This window comes from Bison bison, unplaced genomic scaffold (genome assembly GCF_000754665.1).
Source record: "Bison bison bison isolate TAMUID 2011002044 unplaced genomic scaffold, Bison_UMD1.0 scf7180017864260, whole genome shotgun sequence".
NCBI classification, from domain to species: domain Eukaryota; kingdom Metazoa; phylum Chordata; class Mammalia; order Artiodactyla; family Bovidae; genus Bison; species Bison bison.
Window position 1 is genome coordinate 5,766,895 of NW_011494832.1, and position 22,021 is coordinate 5,788,915.

At 36.6% G+C, this 22,021-nt stretch overlaps 1 protein-coding gene across 2 annotated transcripts in view; it reads right to left on the minus strand.

The window, feature by feature from the left end:
* HGF (hepatocyte growth factor (hepapoietin A; scatter factor)) overlaps positions 1 to 22,021 on the minus strand; it is an 82,560-nt gene that overhangs the window by 44,648 nt on the left and 15,891 nt on the right. Inside the window, exons 5-7 of one of the 2 annotated variants that reach the window (XM_010848130.1) lie at positions 17,705 to 17,832; positions 11,642 to 11,762; positions 10,165 to 10,283 (exon numbers count right to left, since the gene is read on the minus strand). In XM_010848130.1, the coding sequence (XP_010846432.1) occupies positions 10,165 to 10,283; positions 11,642 to 11,762; positions 17,705 to 17,832 (368 nt within the window). Of the gene's footprint in view, positions 1 to 10,164; positions 10,284 to 11,641; positions 11,763 to 17,704; positions 17,848 to 22,021 lie in introns of both variants that reach the window. The other variant, XM_010848129.1, reaches the window with a different exon arrangement.

The following is a 22,021-nucleotide window of genomic DNA, read 5'->3' on the forward strand; positions in this document are numbered from 1 at the left end:
AGTAGGACACGACTGAGTGACTTCACTTTCACTTTTCACTTTCATGCATTGGAGAAGGAAATGGCAACCCACCCCAGTATTCTTGCCTGGAGAATCCCGAGGATGGGGGAGCCTCGTGGGCTACCGTCTATGGGGTCGCACAGAGTTGGACACGACTGAAGCGACTTAGCAGCAGCAGCAGCAGCAGCAGCAGCAGCATGCTCTCTCTATGCTTCCTCGGAGTGCTGCTATGTCCAAGGCTTTTGATTTCACTATTCACTTCTGATTTTGCATGACATTCATGGAAGACTGAACTTAAATATGCTTTGAGCACTGACATGAAGCACCTGCATCTCAATATAAAGAGAACCAAACTTAATATCTTTCTCCTCAAATTTATTCCTCTTAAATATGCATCATTTAATCAATTTAGGGAAAAAACCTTTAGACTTTACCTTTTCCCTATCTCATTTCCAAGTTGATCCAACTTGTCATTATATATGGGACACTTTATATCATGATTATATATTTGAACTCTTTAATATTGTTCACATCCTTCTTCACCTTGTTATTGTCACTGTTTACTGCCTTAGTTCACATTCTCTTTCTTACTTTACTGTTAAAATAAGCTCTTATAAGATGCACCTGCCTCCTTGTTCAACACTATGCTGCTGCTGCTGCTAAGTCAGTCGTGTCTGACTCTGTGTGACCCCAGAGACAGCAGCCCACCAGGCTCCCCCACCCCTGGGATTCTCCAGGCAAGAACACTGGAGTGGGGTGCCATTGCCTTCTGTGCAACACTATGCTAACCACCCAGAATATATAGTAATTCTTATGGATCAGTTCAGTTCAATTCAGTCGCTCGGTCGTGTCCAACTCTTTGCGACCCCATGAGTTACAGCACGCCAGGCCTCCCCGTCCATCACCAACTCCCAGAGTTCACTAAAACTCATGTCCATCAAGTCCGTGATGCCATCCAGCCATCTCATCCTCTGTCGTCCCCTTCTCCTCCTGCCCCCAATCCCTCCCAGCATCAGAGTCTTTTCCAATGAGTCAACTCTTCACATGAGGTGGCCAAAGTATTGGAGTTTCAGCTTTAGCGTCAGTCCTTCCAATGAACACCCAGGACTGATCTACTTTAGAATGGACCAGTAGTCTTCAAATGTTGGCATTTTTTTGTTTTTGGGTTTTGCTCTTGTTACTAAAATTATTATGAAAAATTACTTCTATTCCCTCTCATGTTTTTAAGTTGCCATCTACATTTTTATGCTAAGTTTAAATAGCTACAAAAGACGTGATTTCTAGCATGTTTTAATTATTGACAGTATTAAAACAAAAAATTGTATATCACTCTTTTGAATGGATTTAAGGTTCTCTAAATACCACGGGGATTTACATCTACCTTTTTCTTGATAAAACGTACATTATCAAGTTCTTTTTCTCGTCAAATCATTTTCTATTCCACTTTAACCACAGGATGTTACTTTAGTGTAATGTATTTTATTTTATGTTGGAGAGTCTTTTATTGCTCATTTCTCATACTTTGCTGAAAGATTTTTATATACTTAAATCATATAAAAATCTCTTGTGACTACAAAATTCTGAGACAAATACACACTAAATACATGCACAGGCATAAATGTACAAATACTACACACATATATATGTGTGCATGTTATGAATTGTTCTTGCTGTTTAAATGCTAAGTCATGTCCAACACTTTTGTGACAGCATGAACTGTAGCCCACCAGATACCTGTGTCCATGGGATTCTCCAGGCAAGAATACAGGAGTGGGTTGCAGTTTACTTCTCCAGGAGATCTTCTCAACCCAGGGATAGAACCCACATCTCCTGCATTGCGGGCCTATTATGTGTATTATGGATTGTTGTTCAGTTGATGAGCTGTGTCTGACTCTACAACTCCATGGACTCCAGCACGCCAGGCTTCCTTGTCCTTCACTATCTCCCGGAGTTTGCTCAAATTCAAGTTCATTGAGTCAGTGATGTTATCTAACCATCTCATCCTATGCTGCTGCCTTCTCCTACTGCCCTCAGTCTTTCCCAGCATGAGGGTATTTCCCAGTGAGCTGGTTTTTCACATCAGGTGGCCAAAGTATTGGAGCTCCAGCTTCAGCATCAACCGTTCCAATGAATATTCAGTGTTGTTTTCCTTTAGGATTGACTGGTTTGATCACCTCGCTCTCCAAGCAACTCTCAAGAGTCTTCTCCAGCACCACAATTTAAAAGCATTGATTTTTTAGCACTCAGCCTTCATGATGGTCCAACTCTCACATCCATAAATGACTACTGAAAAAACCATAGCTTTGACTATATGGACCTATGTCAGCAGTGATGTCTCTGCTTTTTAATACACTGTCTAGGTTTGTCATGGCTTTTCTTCCAAGGAACAAGCATCTTTTAATTTCATGTCTGCAGTCACTGTCCACAGTGATTTTAAAACCCCAAAACACAAAATCTGTCAGTGCCGTGAAGTCATTGGACTGGATGCCATGATCTTAGTTTTTTGAATGTTTAAATGTAAGCCATTTTTTTCACTGTTCTTTTTCACCCTCATCAAGAGGCTCTTTAGTTCCCCTTTGTTCTCTGCCATTATTGGTATCATCTGCATATCTCCTGACAATTTTGATTATAGCTTGTGATTCATCCAGCCCAGCATTTCACATTATGTACTCTACATAGAAGTTAAATAAGCAAGGTGACAATATACAGCGTTGACCTACTCCTTTCCCAGTTTTGAACCAGTCCATTGTTCAGTGTGCCTGGTTCTAACTGTTGCTTCTTGACCTGCACACAGGTTTCTCAGGAGGTAGATAAGGTGGTCTGGTATTCTCATCTCTTTAAGAATTTTCCACAGTTTGTTGTTATCCACATACAGATTTTAGCATAGTCAATGAAGCAGATGAAGATATTTTTTTGGAATCCCTTTGATCTTTTTATGATCCAGCAGATGTTGGCAATTTGATCTCTGGTTACTATGCCTTTTCTAAATCCAGCTTGAACATGTGGAAATTTTTGGTTCATGTACTGTTGAAGCATAGCTTGAAGGATTTTGAGCATTACTTTGCTAGTATGTGAAATGAGTACAATTGTACAGTAGTTGAAACATACTTTGGCATTGCTTTTCTTTGGGGTTAGAATGAAACTGACATTTTCTAGTCCAGTGGCCACTGCTGAGTTTTCCAAATTTGCTGGCATATTGGGTGAACTTTAACAGCTGCATCTTTCAGGATTTGAAATAGCTCAGCAGGAATTCCATCACCTCCACTAGTTTTGTTCATAGTTCAGTTCAGTCACTCAGTCGTGTCTGACTCTTTGCGACCCCATGAATCACAGCACGCCAGGCCTCCCTGTCCGTCACCAACTCCCAGAGTTCACTCAAACTCATGTCCATCGAGTCGGTGATGCCATCCAGCCATCTCATCTTCTGTCGTCCCCTTCTCCTCCTGCCCCCAATCCCTCCCAGCATCTGGGTCTTTTCCAATGAGTCAATTCTTTGCATGAGGTGGCCAAAGTACTGGAGTTTCAGCTTTAGCATCATTCTTTCCAAAGAACAACCAGGGCTGATCTCCTTTAGAATGGACTGGGTGGATCTCCTTGCAGTCCAAGGGACTCTCAAGAGTCTTCTCCAACACCACAGTTCAAAAGCATCAATTCTTCAGCGCTCAGCTTTCTTCACAGTCCAACTCTCACATCCATACATGACCACAGGAAAAAACATAGCCTTGACTAAACAGACCTTTGTTGGCAAAGTAATGTCTCTGCTTTTCAATATGTTCATAGAAATGCTTCCTAAGACCCACTTGACTTCACACTCCAGGATATCTGGCTCTAGGTGAGTGACCAAATCATCCTGGTTATCTGGGTCATTAAGACCTTCTTTGTATAGTTCTTCTGTGTATTCTTGCCACCTCTTCTTAATATCTTCTGCTTCTGTTAGGTCCTTACTCTTTCTGTCCTTTATTGTGCTCATCTTTGCATGAAATGTTCCCTTGGTATCTCTAATTTTCTTGAAGAGATCTCTAGTCTTTCCCATTCTGTTTCCCCTCCCCACCTCCTACCCCCATTTCTTTGTATTGTTCACTTAAGGCTTTCTTATCTCTCCTTGCTATTCTCTGGAACTCTGCATTCAGTTGGTATATCTTTCCCTTTCTCCTTTTACTTTCACTTCTCTTCTTTTCTCAGCTATTTGTAAGCCCTCCTCAGACAACAACTTTACCTTCTTGCATTTATTTTTCTTGGGGATGGTTTTGGTCATCACTTCCCATACGATGTTATAAACCTTTGTCCATAGTTCTCAGGGACTCTGTCTACAAGATCTAATCCCTTGAATCTACTTGTCACCTCCACTGTATAATCATAAGTGATTTGATTTAGGTCATATCCGAAAGTGGTTTTCCCTATTTTATTCATTTTAAGCCTACACTTTGCAATAAGGAGTTCATGATCTGAGCCACAGTCAGCTCCAGGTCTTGCTTTTGCTAACTCTATAGAGTTTCTCCATCTTCGGCTTCAAGGAATGTAATCTGTCTGATTTCAGTACTGACCATCTGGTGATGTCCATGTGTAGAGTCATCTCTTGTGTTGTTTGCTATGACCAGCATGTTCTCTTGGCAAAACTCTGTTATCCTTTGCCTTGCTTAATTTTGTACTCCAAGGTCAAACTTGCCTGTTATTCCAGGTATCTCTTGACTTCCTACTTTTGCTTTCCAATCCCCTTGATGAAAAGGACATTTTTTTTTTCCTGGTGTTAGCTCTAGGAAGTGTTGTAGGCTTTCACAGAATTGGTCATCTTCCACTTCCTTGGCATCAGTGGTTGGGGCACAGGCTCAGATTACTGTGACTTGAAAATTTTGCCTTGGAAACAAACCAAGATCATTTTGTTGTTTTTGAGATTGCACCCAAGTACTGCATTTCAGACTCTTGTTGACTATGAGGGCTACTCCATTTCTTCTAACAGATTCTTGCCTGCAGGAGTAGATATAATGTCCTCTGAATTAAATTTGCCCATTCTTGTCCATTTTAGTCCACTGATTCCTAAAATACTGATGCTCACTCTTGCCATCTCCTGCTTGACCACTTCCAATTTACCTAGATCCATGGACCTAACATTCCATGTTCCTATGAAATATTGTTCTCTGAATATGTGTCCCATATATTCCTATGAAATATTACATCATCAGACTTTACTCTCACCATCAGGCACATCCACAGCTGAGTGTTGTTTCTGCTTTGGTCCAGCCTCTTCATTCTTTCTGGAGGAATTTCTCCACTCTCCCTTCCGACTTAGGGGGATCATCTTCTGGTATCATATCTTTTTGCCTTTTCATACTGTCCATGGGATTCTTGAGGCAAGAATACTGAAGTGGTTTGCCATTCCCTGCTCCAGTGAGCCACATTTTGTCAGAACTCTCCACCAAAACCCATCCATCTTGGGTGGCCTTGTACGCCATGGCTCATAGCTTCACTGAGTTACACAAGGCTGTGATCCATACAATCATTTTGATTAGCTTTCTGTGATGGTGGTTTTTGTTCTGGAGGCTGTGACATTTAAGTTCTTACTTCTGTCTGCCTTCTGATGGATGAGAATAAGAGGCTTATGTAAACTTCCTGATGGGAGGGACTGGCTGTGGGGAAAACTGAGTCTTGTTCTGGTGGGCAAGGCCATGCTCAGTAAATCTTTAGTCAAACTGTCTATGGATGGGAGGGCTGTGCTCCCACCCTGTTAGTTGTTTGGCCTAAGGTGAGTCCTAGAGTGTATAGGCTCTATGGTAGGTCTACTGGCAACCTCCAAAAAGGACTTATACCCAACACATGCCTCCCAGAACTGTTGCTTCCTGTGCCCCTGTTCCCACGGCAGGCCATTTCCAACCCACGCCTCTGCAAGAGACCCTCCAACACACACAGGCAGGTTTGGCTCAGTCTCTTGTGGGGTCACTGCTCTTTTCCCCTGGCTCCTGGTGTGCACAAGATTTTGTGCCCTCCAAGAGTCTCTGTTTCCCCCAGTCTTGTGGGAGTTCTGGAATCAAATCCACTGTCTTTCAAAGTCGGATTCCCTGGGGAGTCCCTTTGCCAGATCCCCTGGTTGGAAAGTCTGATGTGGGGCCTAGAACTTTCACAACAGTGTGAGCAGTTCTTTAGTATTATTGTGATATTCTTTGGTATTATCTGTTATGGATGGAGTTATATAATTATTAGCAGTATGTAGATGATAAACAGTATGAATACATAGTATTTTCAAAGGTCTCTTTGTTTAGTGTCCCCAAGATTTTTACACCCAGGACAATATACCCCATTAATATTCAGGTAGGATTGACAGTTTACCTTTTTTCAGTACAGTAGCAAGAGGCAGTTGTCAGTGGACAGGTAGGATATTGAATTTGATTGACCCCTTAGCAACCCATGCACCTCAAGCGAAAGATTTTGAGAAAGAATTCATATGGAAAAAGAGGAGCTGAAATTCGAGGCTTTTAACCTATTCATGCCCTTAAATCCCTAGGACAGGCTTTGTGTTCTGCTGGGTTTCATGCACACTGATTTGGAAGCTACTGTTGTAGATGACGAACAAGATCATTCTCCCTGCTTAATTTTTCAGTGTTTGTCATGGCAACTAGCTGGGATACTCAGATTCTACTTCATCTGCCTCACATTAATCTAATTTTCTCATCTCCTTCCTTTTCTCTGTCTTTATCACATCCTTATCTATATCAACCTAATTACCATGTCATGAATATTGCAGTCTGTGCCACTGATCATGTCTTTGCACACCTTTCATCACTGCCTACCTAATCACAGCCATTTTGAGATAGAGATTATTGTTAATAGATGGGAAGCACCTTTCAGCAGATGTTAAATAAATAATAGCAGTTATAATTTTCTTATACAGTTGTTACATAATAAAACAAGAGTTTCAAAATCTGCCTTCAACTTTAGAGAAGACAAATGACACAATCATAAACTCTGTTCTTTTCTTCAAACATATTGAAAGCTCAGAATGAATTCAAGCACTTGAGACTGAGAGATAACCAGAGATAGCCAGAGAGATAACCCAAGAATCAAATGATATAAGTAATGCATAATAAACCAATATTCTTTTACAGCCAGTGCATATAAACCTGTGTTGGTATACAGGATTCTAATACAGCCCTTAAGATTTCTGCCCATTGATGTATGTTCTGTAATCCCCTCCCCTCTAGTATGGGTATAAATTGTGAATAGCCACTTGGGAAAGCCACTCCTGTAATTAGTTTATGTTGTACAACAAAAGTGAGGAGACTTTTTTAGATGTAATTAAAGTTCCCAATCAGTTGACTTTAAATTAATTAAAGGAAGACTTCCTTGGGTGGGCTGACCTAATGAGGTGAGCTCTTTAAAAGGGTGCAGAGCTTTCTGTATCAAATCATACAGAGTGAGGGCAAAAACTGACCAGTTATTTTTCAGTCATTGTCCCCAATAAACATATACAATTTTCCCAGGAAAAATAAAACACGGTTATTTTTGCCTTTCACAACTCTGTGTTAAGATGAAAGAAATTATATAGAAGCACTAAAAGATATCATTTCCTAACAGGTCCTTTTGAAATTCATCCCTAGTGCAGAATCTTGGAGAAAGTTGGCTTATAAAATTTTAATAACTTTGAAAAAAAAAATCTTAGTAAATAAATGAAAGCGGGCGCAGACACCAGAGGTTCAAAGTAACAGAAAGCTATGCTATTGGTCTTGGAGAAGTAAACTGCCGTGTTTTGAAGAGGGCCATGTGGAAGAAAACATCAGGGAGTTTCTAAGAGCTGAGCACCTTAGCACTACAACCACAAGAAACTGAATTGGAATGGGGACACTCAGTCTTAGATGAGATAGTATGTCTGGTGGGCACCAGGACTGTGGCCTTGTGAGATCCTAAGCAGAGAACACACCTCATTTATGCCTTGACTCCTGTCCCACAGAAAACTTGAGATAATACATATGTGTTACTTTAAGCTACCAAGTTTCTGATAATTTGATAGTTTCTGATAATTTGTTATATAGCAATAGAAAATTAATACACAATTGAAACCATTGCCAATTTTCTTAGTTTTTCATTATAGGCTTATATGTACAAGACAAAATATCTGGAAGAAAGTATCTGTTACATTTTCCAAAATTCCTAAATGCCAGTTTATTTCACTAATTTTGATAAAAGTATAGTCTCTCTATATAAGTTTACAAACTAAAACTTAAAATATTTTAAAAATATTCCCAAACCCTTAAAATAATTTTATCTTAACTACAATTGATCCTTGAACAGCATGGATTTGAACTCTATAGGTCCATTTATATGCTGGTTTTTTTCCTATGGTAGATGCTATTACCTATTAGTACTACAAGATCCCACAGTTGGTTGAATTCACAGATACAAGGGGAGCCAGGAGAGTCAGTGCCACCTAATCATCATGTTGTTTAAGGCCCAAATGTATAGAGGGTTGGTTCACAAATTCTACCACCATTTTCTTGGAATTAGCATCCTATAAACACCACCCTCTGTTTAATAAATCCATCAGAATTGTTGCATGTTGTATAAATAGTCAACTCTGGACAGAAGAGAAAAAAAAAATCTACCTAACAGAAGTGTCATATTCATTGTATTTTTTTTCCTCTCCCAATGTCTTTTAAAAATAGCCAATCTTGCGCATGCCAGTTGAAAGGTGAATGTGCCAGTCAATATGCATGTGTGTGTGTGTGTGTATGTGTGTGTGTGTTACTACTGGTCTTATTCCAGAGACAATTTATGAGTGCCTAAAATACACACACACACACACACAAGGAAGGGAAACTACTGGTTTATTGTACCTGCCTGGTCTAGATAATAAACAGATTAATAACATTTAAAAAGTCAATGAGTTGCACTAACCCAATCTATACAGAGAAACACTGTCACAAAAATCATCCTTTATTGTAAAGGACCAAACAGATGGTTCAGTTTCCTTGGAACATTGAGAGCCTTCCAGATTCTGCAGTTATTCACATATGCCAGACATGTCTTTTTTCTATGGGTTTTATTTGAGTCGTCCAAAACATTTCTTTTTATTAGCAGCTTTAAGTGGAGAGATATTTACCTTGGCAGTATCACTGTGTAGATAATACTGAATAAGTTTGTTCAAAGAAACAGTCTCATCATGCCAATCTAAGGAAATATGCAAATCCCTATGCATAGCCTAGTAATTGTATATTTATCATTTGGTGTGCTGGCACCTGATTATCTGTCTTTATATTTTTCTCTCCATATATACATATTTTTATATTAGCAAGACAATTTATAACATGATTACACTTACTACATTTTTGCAATTCTACTGATTTGAAAGCATTTTAGCATCTTGTTGAAAAAAATAAGACTTCTTATACACAGAAATAAAAGCATATCTACATCTAATTATTATCCAGGATAATTTTAGAGAAGAATAAAAATGTGTGAGCTAATGAAGAAGAGGACCAAGTGTACAGATTTAAAGCGATATCACAAAGCAAGTAAGAAAAGAAGCCTTATCATAAACTCAGGAGAGTAGGGTAAAGGCCAGGATGCAGAAGGGCTATAGGACTGCTAAAATACAAGGTGAAAGAGAATGCAGGCTGTGCACAAGGACAGCCAGAGTGGTGAAAATTAGCTGCTAGAGATTAAAGATGTCTGTAAGAATCTTCTATCAGACTTAGTTTTCTGCATTGCCGCCTCTATCATTCACCAGAAGAGGTCCATAGTCGGTTGACTGCTCATGTTATGTCTAGGAGGATAAGTTAGGGAAAGGATCCAGGATTGGTAGGTAAGAGTCTAAGGTCTTCACTCTTACAGCCCTAATGACATTATGATACTGCACATAATCCCTGATCTTTTTCTCATTCTGTTTTTTTTTCTTCCTTTTCCTTGATAACATGAGAATGTGTAGGCCTTTACCATGAGTTTGTTTTGTGTGTATGTGACACTTACATGTGTATCTCAAAATAATGGCTCTCTGAAAATGCAATAACTTATCTGAAATGCAAAACTTATCTGAAAATGGATAAGTTTACGTAACACATTCTTAAAACCTATACGCATTAAAGTATCAAACAGTTGTTAACCTGTCTCACTAATAATCGCCTGCTTAGATCCAGTCTGTGAGAGGAAAAGGAAGCAATAAATTTGACCCTAACTTACCGCACATTTTAATTGCACAGTACTCCCAGGGGGTGTCAGGGTCAAGAGTATAGCACCATGGCCTCGGCTTGCCATCAGGATTGCGGCAATAATTATCATCAAAGCCCTTGTCAGGATATCTGCAAACCACACCAAGAAAAGTGTCATGTAAATCTTCCTGGAACATTACCCAGCCCTCAGCTCACAAAATAACTTTTGACTTAGCTCGGATACTATTTTAACTGGTGAAAGAAGAGATTTTTCTATGTTTTGCCTTACAAGGACTGCTCATCATTGACTGCTGAGTGTATTAATGTGCATATAGTAGTAAGGCTAGAGTACCATCCCCTTCAATAGTAAGTTAGGTCCATTTGGCACCTGTACACCAGTTAGGTCTCAAACTGAATCCCCTTCTCACAAGCCCGATTAAGGACAGGTTACATACACGTTGACCTTGAATAGATTATTTATTAAGAAAATAGGTCCTCTGCTAGAGCAGGCTTAAAGTTCAAACTGAAAGTTAGGTTTCAATAGCTATGTTACTAATGATAGCTCAGTTTTGGAGCTAGAGCTGTCTAGGTCATGCCCTCACCTCCACCAGAGTAAAAGACGAACTCCATCACACCTCTTTTTCTATACCCACCTCCCTTTAAATTAACAGGGTCCTGAATTGGTGGTTTGCTTTTAATTACTACCATATCCCTTCTGATCTCACTTGAAAGATGAGAAATGCGTTTTAAAATAAAGCAGTTTTAATTTCATCTAAAAAAGCAACAAACAAAAAAGAGAAAATATAAAGAAAAAACACCATTTGGCAATTTCCAGAGAAAGGGGCAGAAAGGCCTTCTTCTGTATTTATTTGTATTTTCAGTCTTTATAATAAAAAAGGGAAAAGTTTTTTCAACTAAAACGTTGCCTATGAAATTTATAGACCAAAATACACATAATTTTTAAACTCAAAACATTCTCCTGAGGAGAAATGTAAACTTGGTTGCCTGACTGCCACATAGGCAATTTAAAAATCTACCATAAAAAAGCAGCCAAGGAATTGTTTGTTCCACCTTTAGCCTGTGACACGGTGTCATACAATGACCCCACTTTACCTGAGTCACAGGAAGGTATGGCACAAGGAGGAGATTGGCTTTTGGTTAACAATAATGCCACCCTCCCCAGCTTGGACCTGTCGAAGTGGTTATTACTGAATGTACTTTTATCTTTTTTGCTGCCATGGAAGAGAAAGAGGAAGCATCTGTTAGTGTTTTCCTTTTGTACCCACTGATGCTCCTGTGTTCAGGACCATCCTGATTTCAGGGACTCTCAACCTAATCAGCCAAGACCTGTGCTGTAGTCAGCACTCTCGTGTACCTCATCATAAATCCCTCTGTCCCAAGACTATCAGGAAAACATTATAGAAAGAGAGTTTCCATGTAATTTGTCATGGGACAAATTACAGTTTGTAAAGAGGATCACTTGGAAACGTGATTTGGTGGTATTTTACCTTTCTGGCAAGAATTTGTGCCGGTGTGGTGTCTGATGATCCCAGCGCTGACAAATCTTGCCTGTTTCTGTGTGATCCATGGGACCTCGGTAACTTTCCCCATTGCAGGTCATGCATTCAACTAATAAAATCAAAGCATGGCATATTAATTGCTTCTGACAGCAAAATCAAGAGCACCACTGTTCCATTTAAAGAACAGTAAATCACCTAAACAGCAAGGATATTTTTAGGAAAACTTATATACTATTTTAACTTTAAATTAGGGCTCAATGTCCATTAACAGTGGCATAAAATACTCCCTACAGAACTTTTCACACAGTTTAAATGGAATTTTTGTAGTTAGTGTCATACAAAATTACCACAGGGCCAAGATACTACCTTCCTAATTTTTGATAACTATCTGAAAGGTACCTAGAAACTGAAAAGTCCTTGGGAATTTTCCCTGTGTCGGTCTATAATGCCAGGGATCTCAACATCTATACTGTCAACATAATAGTGCTCCTCTTTCAACTTACCCTCCAATACATACACAGAAAATGCACAGTTTGAAATGAGTACACATCATACTGCTACCGTTAATGCAAAGATCAGGACCACACAGATTTGAGAGACCAGCTTCAAATAGTAATCTAGTACTATTTAAAGAATACAAATATTTTAAAACAAAAAATCACAGTTCCTTTCTATTAGTGAGCATCCACATCGAATAACCAAGCAGACTTACATTCTTATCTAAAGCTTAGGATGGAATATGACCTACTATTGAACTTCTTGTACTCACTATTTTTAAAAATCTATAAACTGATCTAACTATGCTAAATATTACTGTTGATTCTCTGAGGTTAATTAATAGTTTTCTGGCTGGCACCTTAGGCCACACTGAAAACTCTGAATCATATCAACTAGCTGAAAATGAGACTTCTCAAATGGACAGGTTGATTTGATGTAGCACAGCAGGCACCCTGTGGAATAAATCATTGCTTGGCTTTCCTACGAATCCGGCAAACTTCCCCAAACACATCATTTGTATCTTGTGATTACTGATCATCTAACATTAGCTGAAGTGGGAAAAGATATCAGGGTTTCATTTTATCCACTGGGATCTAGGCTAATGAGTATTTATAGTAGTTTGGGATATACTATTAGAATCATCACTTTTGAAACTTTAATTTTTATAATCTAATAGGACATTAACAATTAAATATCTAAAACATGAAACCATTTGGCCTGATCTATCTACTTCTTTTCATGTAAGTTAATCTATGAAGTAAGAAAAGAGACAGATTCAGCTTCCTCTCATTTGATACTGAGCTCCCCCAGACAACAGTCGGTAAACACCTGAGGGGGTCCAAGAGCATGTAGATAAAAGCGCTCTGGCTGGCAAAGATCAAATCCGCATAGGTTACGGATCATCACATTTCCGCTTTCCATCTGAATAGGATTACAAGCTTACTTAGTCTCCATTTTGAAAAGAATGTAAGGTTTGATAGGTTCACGTATCTTCGATCATTGTCGTTTGCTCCTTTGTATTGAATGAAAGCATATAATAGAATCCTACAATCACAGATAAGGAATAAATATACACATGTACAATTTCTAATCTTTAATAGTACTTAAGAATCAGAATACACCTATTTTGTGTCCATTAGAAAATGCAGTTTATAAGAGTATATCCTTTTCAAATTAGAGCGAATAAAATTATTTTTGGGGAAATTGTTGTGGAGCATTATTAAAAGAACGTTTCTCCTGAAACTTTAGAATTTTTAAATTTCTAAAGGAAAAATAGCTACACAAATGAAACAGGTGATTCTATAAGATGACCACTTTCCAGCATGAGTGGTAGATCAGACCTTCTCCAGACTTTAATGTGCATAAACGTTACTTTGAGATCTTGTCCAATAAAGGACAAGTTCTGACTCGGTGAATCAGGGTTGGGGCATTAATAGCAAGCTCCCAGTGGATGCTGATGCTTCTGGTTCTTGGACCTCACACTGAGTGACAAGTTTGTAGATAATCTGTTCAATTCTGAAAGTTCTTAGTGTTTGGCAGTAATAGCTTTTAGGAGAGAATGGATTTTCCTTAGACCTTGAAGAATGGATGACATGTGGATAAACTATAAAGGGAGCAAAATAACCTAAACGGTTCCCAAAAAATGAACTAGTATGCTATGTTTATAGTATAGTGAAGGGAGAGTTATGAATGCAGGTGCAAACCTAATGAAGTTGAAAAAATAATAAAACTTAACATGAATAATGTTCAGTTTTGGAAGGCAATGAAAGTTGCTGTTGGGGTAGGAATTAAATGTATCCTGTGAGGACTGAGATGCTAAAAATATAGTTACATATTCTTTGATTATTCAGTATTTTGAACATGTAAGAAATCATTTGATCCTTGCAGTGAGGAAAGCAAAGCTCACAAAAGTTTTAAGGGACTTACCTAAAACAGAAAATGCCAGATCTGTAACTAGAACACAGGTCAGACCCACAGTCCAGTGCTCTCTCCATTCCCCTAACTGTCTATCCATCCTATATATTTAACTTGTTTCCTATACATTCTAACTGGCCATACTTTAAGATAGACCGAAAGTAAAACTTTTAGAAGGTCAGTCTCCCTGTCTTTTTTTAATATTGTCCTCATTACCCTCTTCCCTCTTTTTACAGCCATCAGTTGTTCTCCTGTTGGTTTCTCACCTATTGGAGGTTACAAGAAACTTATCTAAGGATAAAAAACGTGTGGTTCTTCCTTTGCATCAAACCATCCGGTTAGTCATAAAAATTACTTTGAGAAAGGCAAATTTTGATCTCATATTTACTTCTCAATCTTTGAGAATTCTAAGACTCTTCTAAGTTTTCCCAGCTCATAGACAAGCCATCCAGGTATAAACCAAGTCCATCTAAGGACTCAGGTGACAGCATTAACTAGATAATAGTTCAAGAAGGTAAGCATTGCATCTCCTGTTCTATGTTCTTTGACTCTCTCTGTTATGGCTAACCATTCCTTAACCATTCCAGAAAGCTCTCCCTTAAAATTAAAAAAAAAAAAATTATGTCCCAGTTCTCATATATTCAAACAAAATCTCTATTCATAAGTAGAATATTTTTTTCTCATTATAGTTCTGCCCTAATTGATAATACAAAGGTACACACACTATACATTAATCATAAGTAGGATTAATTTAACATCTTTCTGGTATACTAACCAACTAAACTCGAAAGTTGCTCTGTTCCATTTTTCTCAGTCATAAAGTCACAAGTGATCTGAGTTTACAGACTAAAACTATTTTGAAAGTATCTCTCAGATAAATCCATGCTGGTGATTACTTCAGCAAAACAGAATGTTTAAAATATGACTAGTCTCACAAACCCCCATTAATAAATAATAGTTTTATTTAAATCTTTGTTTTTAAAAGTCTTTTGCCACACAGGAATTACACATTTAAAGTTATGGCAGAATTATTTGGTATTTTATGTGTAAGTATTTAAAAATATAATTATGTCTTAATAAAATGCATTTACTTGAATATTTATCATTTAAAAAACCTGTTTCAATGACAAATGATTGCTTTATTTTAAATCCCAAGCAAATGTTAAAGCAAAAAGTCAGATTTCATATACCTCAATTTTCCATAATCTTTGAATTAAACATTAATGGTAGTATTTTCTTTACACAGTTATGTAAGGTTTTAAATGTAATAAATGAGTATTCATTTTCTTTTGGAATGCTTAATATACTTCAAAGGTTTAACTTATAAGATAATAACTTTAATATCAGATATATTTTTATGAACCAAAATTTCAAATTTCAGATAATTATTTAAAGCAAAAATTTTAATACAGTTAGAAAGATTTCAAAATATATAGAAAGATTTCAAAAAATATATATTGTTTTACTTGTCCTTTTCCAAATAGTCCAAAGTTGATTAAAGGAACTTTAATTTTAAAATATACAAAATGATGGCATCTTTAATGTTTCATTCATATAAATAACCTTTGGAACTTGACATTTGCAATATCCATCTATTAAAATGTCTCACCCATCAAACTATTTAAACATTGTGAATTTTGAGGCTTTTTCCCTCATATATATATTTTAATAGAATTTACATCATATGTACATTATTTTGTATATTTTATATTATCCATTTTGTAAATAACTCTTTCTCTATTAATGTTTGACTATGCTTCTTCTTATTTTAGAGCTTCTTTATTAAAATCCTTCTAAAACATTGTTCATTTTAGTATGAGCTTAAATATCAAAGCTCAATTCACAGTCCTGATATATATTTAGCCCACAGGACAGGTGTTGGTTTACTTCTCTCACAGGAGAGTTTTGCAACTACTGTCAGACTAAGTAGTTTCCAGAAAAGTATACCCACAATCTTTGATGCCATGGTGACCAACAGCATCAAGTGCCATTCGTGCTACTGAACAAGGTCCTTTTCTAAGGGAGGTGTGATAATCTCAAATCATTGAAAAAAAAATATTCAAGATGTATACCCTAATAAGAATGACCAGAAATTTTCCCAGTCATTTATTTTTTAGCACATTTATTTTTTGCCTGATAGTTTAAATCTGTGTGAATATATTTCGATGAAGTTTCTTCTTATAAATCAGGGGTTGAAAAATCACATTCCCACAAACTAGGCACACAGAAAAAATGCTAAACTGTTTAAAGTTTGACCATTTTGCCTTTCCTTGAAAACACTGTCCCAGGTCAAACAAAACCAATAAATAAAACTCTTTGCCAATAATTTCCAACCTCAAAAAACTGTGATAGCAGAGAAATCCCTAAAAGTAGAGTTTTCTTCCATGTGCAAACTTAAGACAGATATTAAATACAGACTTATTCATACAAAACAGACTTATTCATAACGTTATCACAGATCAGTTTATTATTTTTAAAAGAAAAGAAAACAATGAATAAGTTATAGTGAACAGAATATGATATGGAATGGAAAGTAAGAATTTACAAACAGAGTTGGGACTGGCTCTAGCACATTAATTCAAGAATTTTAAACTAACTAACAACAAAAAACAAAATTTGACTTCTCTGTGACAAATAGCTAACAACGGCCTTTTTACGTGATAAATATCAACCTAATATTTAATGAATACTATGGAAGAAATAGTTCAAAGATATTTGATTAATAACAAACAAGCAAGATATCCTACTATAAAGATTGGACAGCATTCCAGCAGTAACCCCCACCCCAAGCACTTCAAAACCCTACCAAATTTTTATCAGAATTTAATCCATGTTTCATTGTGATTTTTAGAATTTTAGTTTCGGACACCACTAAAAAGCCAGCTATTACGTAGCCAGAGACTAAGAAAACCGAGTACAATGCTGAAACGGTTACTTTTCCTTGTCTTCAGTCATTCATTTTCCACTGGAAAAGTAAGGAAGGGCCCTTTCATGCTGTGAGAGGAGATGAATACGCGGATGTGGAGTGGCTGCCTTCAAGACAGCTGGAATCTATAGATTTGAGCTCTTCAGATAACATTCTGAATGGTACTTAGTTCCAGACTACGTGTCAAATTTGGTTCTAGACACATATTCACCAAAACACATACAGGGCATTCAAATTTTCAGTTACCCCCTTCTTCATTCTCTTCTGGTTCTGTATACCCTTGCCACACCACTTCAATACAGATTTGACAAAACTTCTGCAGAAGCAGGTTCTGAATGTATAGAATTAGTGTTACAAGTAAAGGGCTAAGTGTCATTTGGCTCCTTTCCGGTGAGGAGATTGAGGGAATAGATTGAGGTATATGAGCTCAAAACAGTAGATGAAGAAGCCCAAATTTTACTCTACCCAGAGAGATACCTCAGGCTCCTTTGAAATTCAAACTAACTCCCTCCATTACTTTGCATTAATTTGATGATAATCAGTTTTTAATTTTTAAAACATCCTATAAAAATGCTCAAATAATGATCTACAGTTGCATTTGCATGGACAGCATATTCATTGTGATTTAATTCAATTCCGTTAACCTTTAATGTGAGTTGCAGTTTTACACAAAGGGGGAACAGAGTGCCCCACATGGCACTCAGGTCATTTACCTTCTGAACACTGAGGAATGTCACAGACTTCGTAGCGTACCTCTGGATTGCTTGTGAAACACCAAGGTCCCCCTTCTTCCCCTCGAGGATTTCGACAGTAGTTTTCCTGTAGGTCTTTACCCCGATAGCTCGAAGGCAAAAAGCTAGTTTTAAAATGATAATCATTACAGTATAAGAGCATGCAACTTTGGGGGGCCTATTAATTTTACTAACTAGTGGATATATTTTCCTGAAAGTAGAGAAATTCTTTACTCTATCTCAGACAGCCATATATATTAACTTGAATTCTATCACTTCCATCCATTCTTAAAATACTTTAAATTTTATAGACATTTACCTAACTGAATTCTCGTATTCTGCGCCAATAAGAATGATTCATCTCTGACTTTGCTAATCATTCTAGAACCTAACTGACACTGTTTGAACCATAGTTTCAAAGTTCCACTCAAAGGTAGCAAATGATAGAGGAGAACCCCTGAGGAGAGGCACTGACATCTCACTATTACATTGTTTATCTGAGATAATTACTTGTTTTTTACATATTTTCTTATGAATAATACCCCCCCTTTTCTTCACAATTGATAAACAAATTGATGAAGTAACAGAAACAAAGATTTTACACTCAAACTAAAACCAGACTCAAATTTCAGCTCTATCTTACTAACTGGAGACCCCAGTGGGCAATGTAGCCTCTTTCAGCCTGTTAGCTTACCTGTACACCGAGTATAACCATAACTTGTAACATCTTACACCTCATGTGGTTGTTTTGAGAAGTTCAAAGAGACAAGAGTAACTGAGACTTAATAAATGCTACCTATTATTAAGCACACTCCACTTAGTTTTTAGATGTCATAGTAAAAGACAGAAATGCCATTCTCTTTAAAATTTTTTAAAGTTTTCACTGTGACTGGAGCGTGGTGCTTTCAGGCTTAGTTCATAGTATTTGGCCATAGACTGAAATACAGGACCTTTGTTTAAAATTTCTAATGCCCTAGTTATAATTTTGTTATCAGCATAAGGTATTTCAACATAAAAGCAAAAAAGTCCAAAGCTCTTTTTATTCTTTTGCACTGCTTGTGACCTTGGCCTCAGTGATACTGCATGTGTCTCCTAGACTGCACACATAAACAGCAGAAGTAAACAATATACATCTGTAGGTAACATTTGTAAGCGCTTTTTTGGAAAATCCAACTGTATTTTCAATATTCAGTACAATGTTTTCCATAAAGCTTTATTTCTACTTTTACTGATCTCGGAGTTCTAAATGGTACTTAAACAACAGTCAAATCCAAAGCTTTTAGTCTGTCAGTAAATGCTATTCAAATATGTTTTCTATGCACTTAAACTTTTAGTTAAGAAATAATGGTTTTTCATTATGCTGTAGCACATAATAAATAGAAACATGCCTTGGGTACCAAGCAACATTTTGCAAAGAAATCATTTACTTTGGATGTGAAATACAATAAAGTCCTCAGAAAATATAAATTATTGGTCAAAAATAGTCTAAGAGACTACTACTAACTAAACAATTTCAAGATATGAATTAAGCATCATTAACATTATGAAATGTCAAAATAGTTTAATTCTTATTCCACTAGCATTTTAAATACTGGGGAATAATAATTAAACATTTGGTCTTATGATTGATACAAATTATAATTAAAGTTTATCATGACTTTACAGTTCTTAACAGTATTTAAATTTCAAAGAAAACAATGTCATCTTTTGTCTTAGTTTTAGCTCTATTATTCCAGAATAACTTAAGATAATCTTTGTGCCATTGCATGAAATGTATTTTCTTTTCATTTTTGCCAGTTATCTAATTTTTCATAGTAAATTTATAATGAAATACTCATTTTTCTGATAGAATCAAAACTGAATTTTACTTTATATTTTTTTCATAAAGCATTGCTTTTACCAAATCTACCTAAGAAAACCCCCCTGTAACTCTACTTTCTTAAAAGTTTGGCTTATTATAATAATAAGAATAGGTTATTGTTAATCATGAAAATCTACATAGTTGCCCTATACATTTCACTCGACTAGTATACAACACTAGTCCTTAGGCAATTTACTTGCTTTTTGGGTTTTCAACTTGACTTACAAAATGAATGGAGTGAATTAGATTATTATAAGGTCCTTTATTTTTATCCTTCTATGTATTAAGTTTAAAAAGCTAAGTGATGATTTAACACGTTAAATGCACACATTATAAAATACCTGAAGTTTTAGAGATTTTTGTTACACACACACACAAAACACATACACATATACACTACACATACACAAACATGAACTTTTCCAGTAGATTTGTAAAGTGAAAAAGAAGCTGTGAAGAAGTAATGAATGCATAAGTCAACAGTTTAGTAGGAAAGATGCAAGTTGGAAGGAAGAGAGATAAAGTAAAAATCTAAAATAGGTATGGTTAAAAGAATAAAGTTTTCCCAATAGAGTTAATACAAATGAAAAATGAAGAGGAAAATATGTGCTGCTTTCCACAGTTCTGTATCAGTGCATATCAAACTCCTCTTTAGGACAGGTAGGGTAAAGAGCAGTCTAGGTCATCTCTTCTCTTCATTCTTTGGTATATATAACTTTTACCCAAATTAACTGGCATTCTTCAGTGTTCTGAGGTTTTTAGTGTGCTTTTCTTTAATATATCATACTTGACCAAGTGATGAAGCCTAACCCTGTTCTTTGTTCTTTTGTGTTCATTCAACACATATTTATGAAAATCTATTACACCCATGCCCTGTGCCAGGCAATAAGCTCTGTAATAAACTTTTACTCACATGCATACTATTTTTGGTTCTTTGTCCTTGTGACCAAAGCTTTATTTTTAGAAAGATAAGTGAAAGAAAATGTAAAATTGATTTATATCCAAATATACTTGGAAATATAACTTAGATCTTCTGGGTGCTAGCCACCCTTTCTTTTCTTTTAATATGAACTATGTTTATAGGAAACTTGATCCATTCCATCATCTGCTTCTTTAATGAATGCTGGGTGGCCAGTGAAGGATACAGATGGAGATATCAGGTCACCTGATTTTCTAGTTAAGCTTCTATACTAATTTCATCATCTATCATCATCTTCCCATTAAGCCACTTGTAAAATATTTCAATTTAGGGAGTCCGCAATAAATCACCCTTCTAGACAGAGTCATATATAGATATATATTTATTTTTCCACTTTCCATACAATTAATCTTTATCACTTTAAAAGTGTTAACCTATCATTTAGATATTCCAAATAGCCGCTAATTGATGAAAATGTGTTGCTCCCATTGAATACAAAAATTGATTAACCTATGAAGTCTTCTCTTCCTTAAAGCTCCATATCACAAGGAAATGTTTGTTGATAAAATAGCTGATTGGACTGGGAAGCTAGTTCCCAGGGAGATCTATTTCATATGTACTCCTGTAGCAGAGAATCATAATCATAGAGAATTTGGGTTGAAATAAGACCTTTCCTGGGTCAGTCCAGTGCGCTCTCCTTGACTACAGTAGGATTGATTTCAAACACTATTCCTTTGTTCATGAAATTCTTAGATCCATCTATTTAAGCAAAATGTTTTCCTCACTATGCAGGGACTGGCACCATGCAAATCCTATGAGAGGACAAAACCAATTATATTGTTTGCTTTGTACTATAATGATAAAACTATTTTTTGGAGGTATTCATGCATAATTATAAGTAATGAATTTGACAAAAATAATTAGTTGCTTTCTGTTATTCAAACACTGTAAAACTGATTCACTTGGACGCTTGCTGGTTGGCATTAACTAGACCAACATCAAAGATTTCATCCCAGTGTAGACCAACCAACTCTTTTTCTTTATATGTGGACCGATGAACTCTGTTTACTGAAGTAAAATCATCTTGCATGGTTATTCCCCACCAAATGAATGAAAATGGACAAAGTGGGTTCATCAAGGCAAGTAAATTACCACTATTGCAAAAAGAAGTCACAGTATGTATCCTGATTTGCTGAGTGTTTAAGGCCCGAAAGTTGTTAAAAGCACAGGTTTTAGAGTGGCATTGGCAGGCCTCAGATTCTGGATACACGACTTGCTAGCTGTGTGTGACTTTGAAAACTTACTAAGATCTTCGCCATTCAGTTTCACCATATAAAAAACAGAACTAATAAAATCACCTACTGTGTGGTTCTTGGGGGCCTCCTAGATGGTGCTAGTGATATAGAATTCACCTGCCAATGCAGGAGACACAAGAGACATGGGTTCGGTTCCTGGGTTGGGAAGATCCCCTAGAGTAGGAAATGGTACCCCACTCCAGTATTCTTGCCTAGAAAATTCC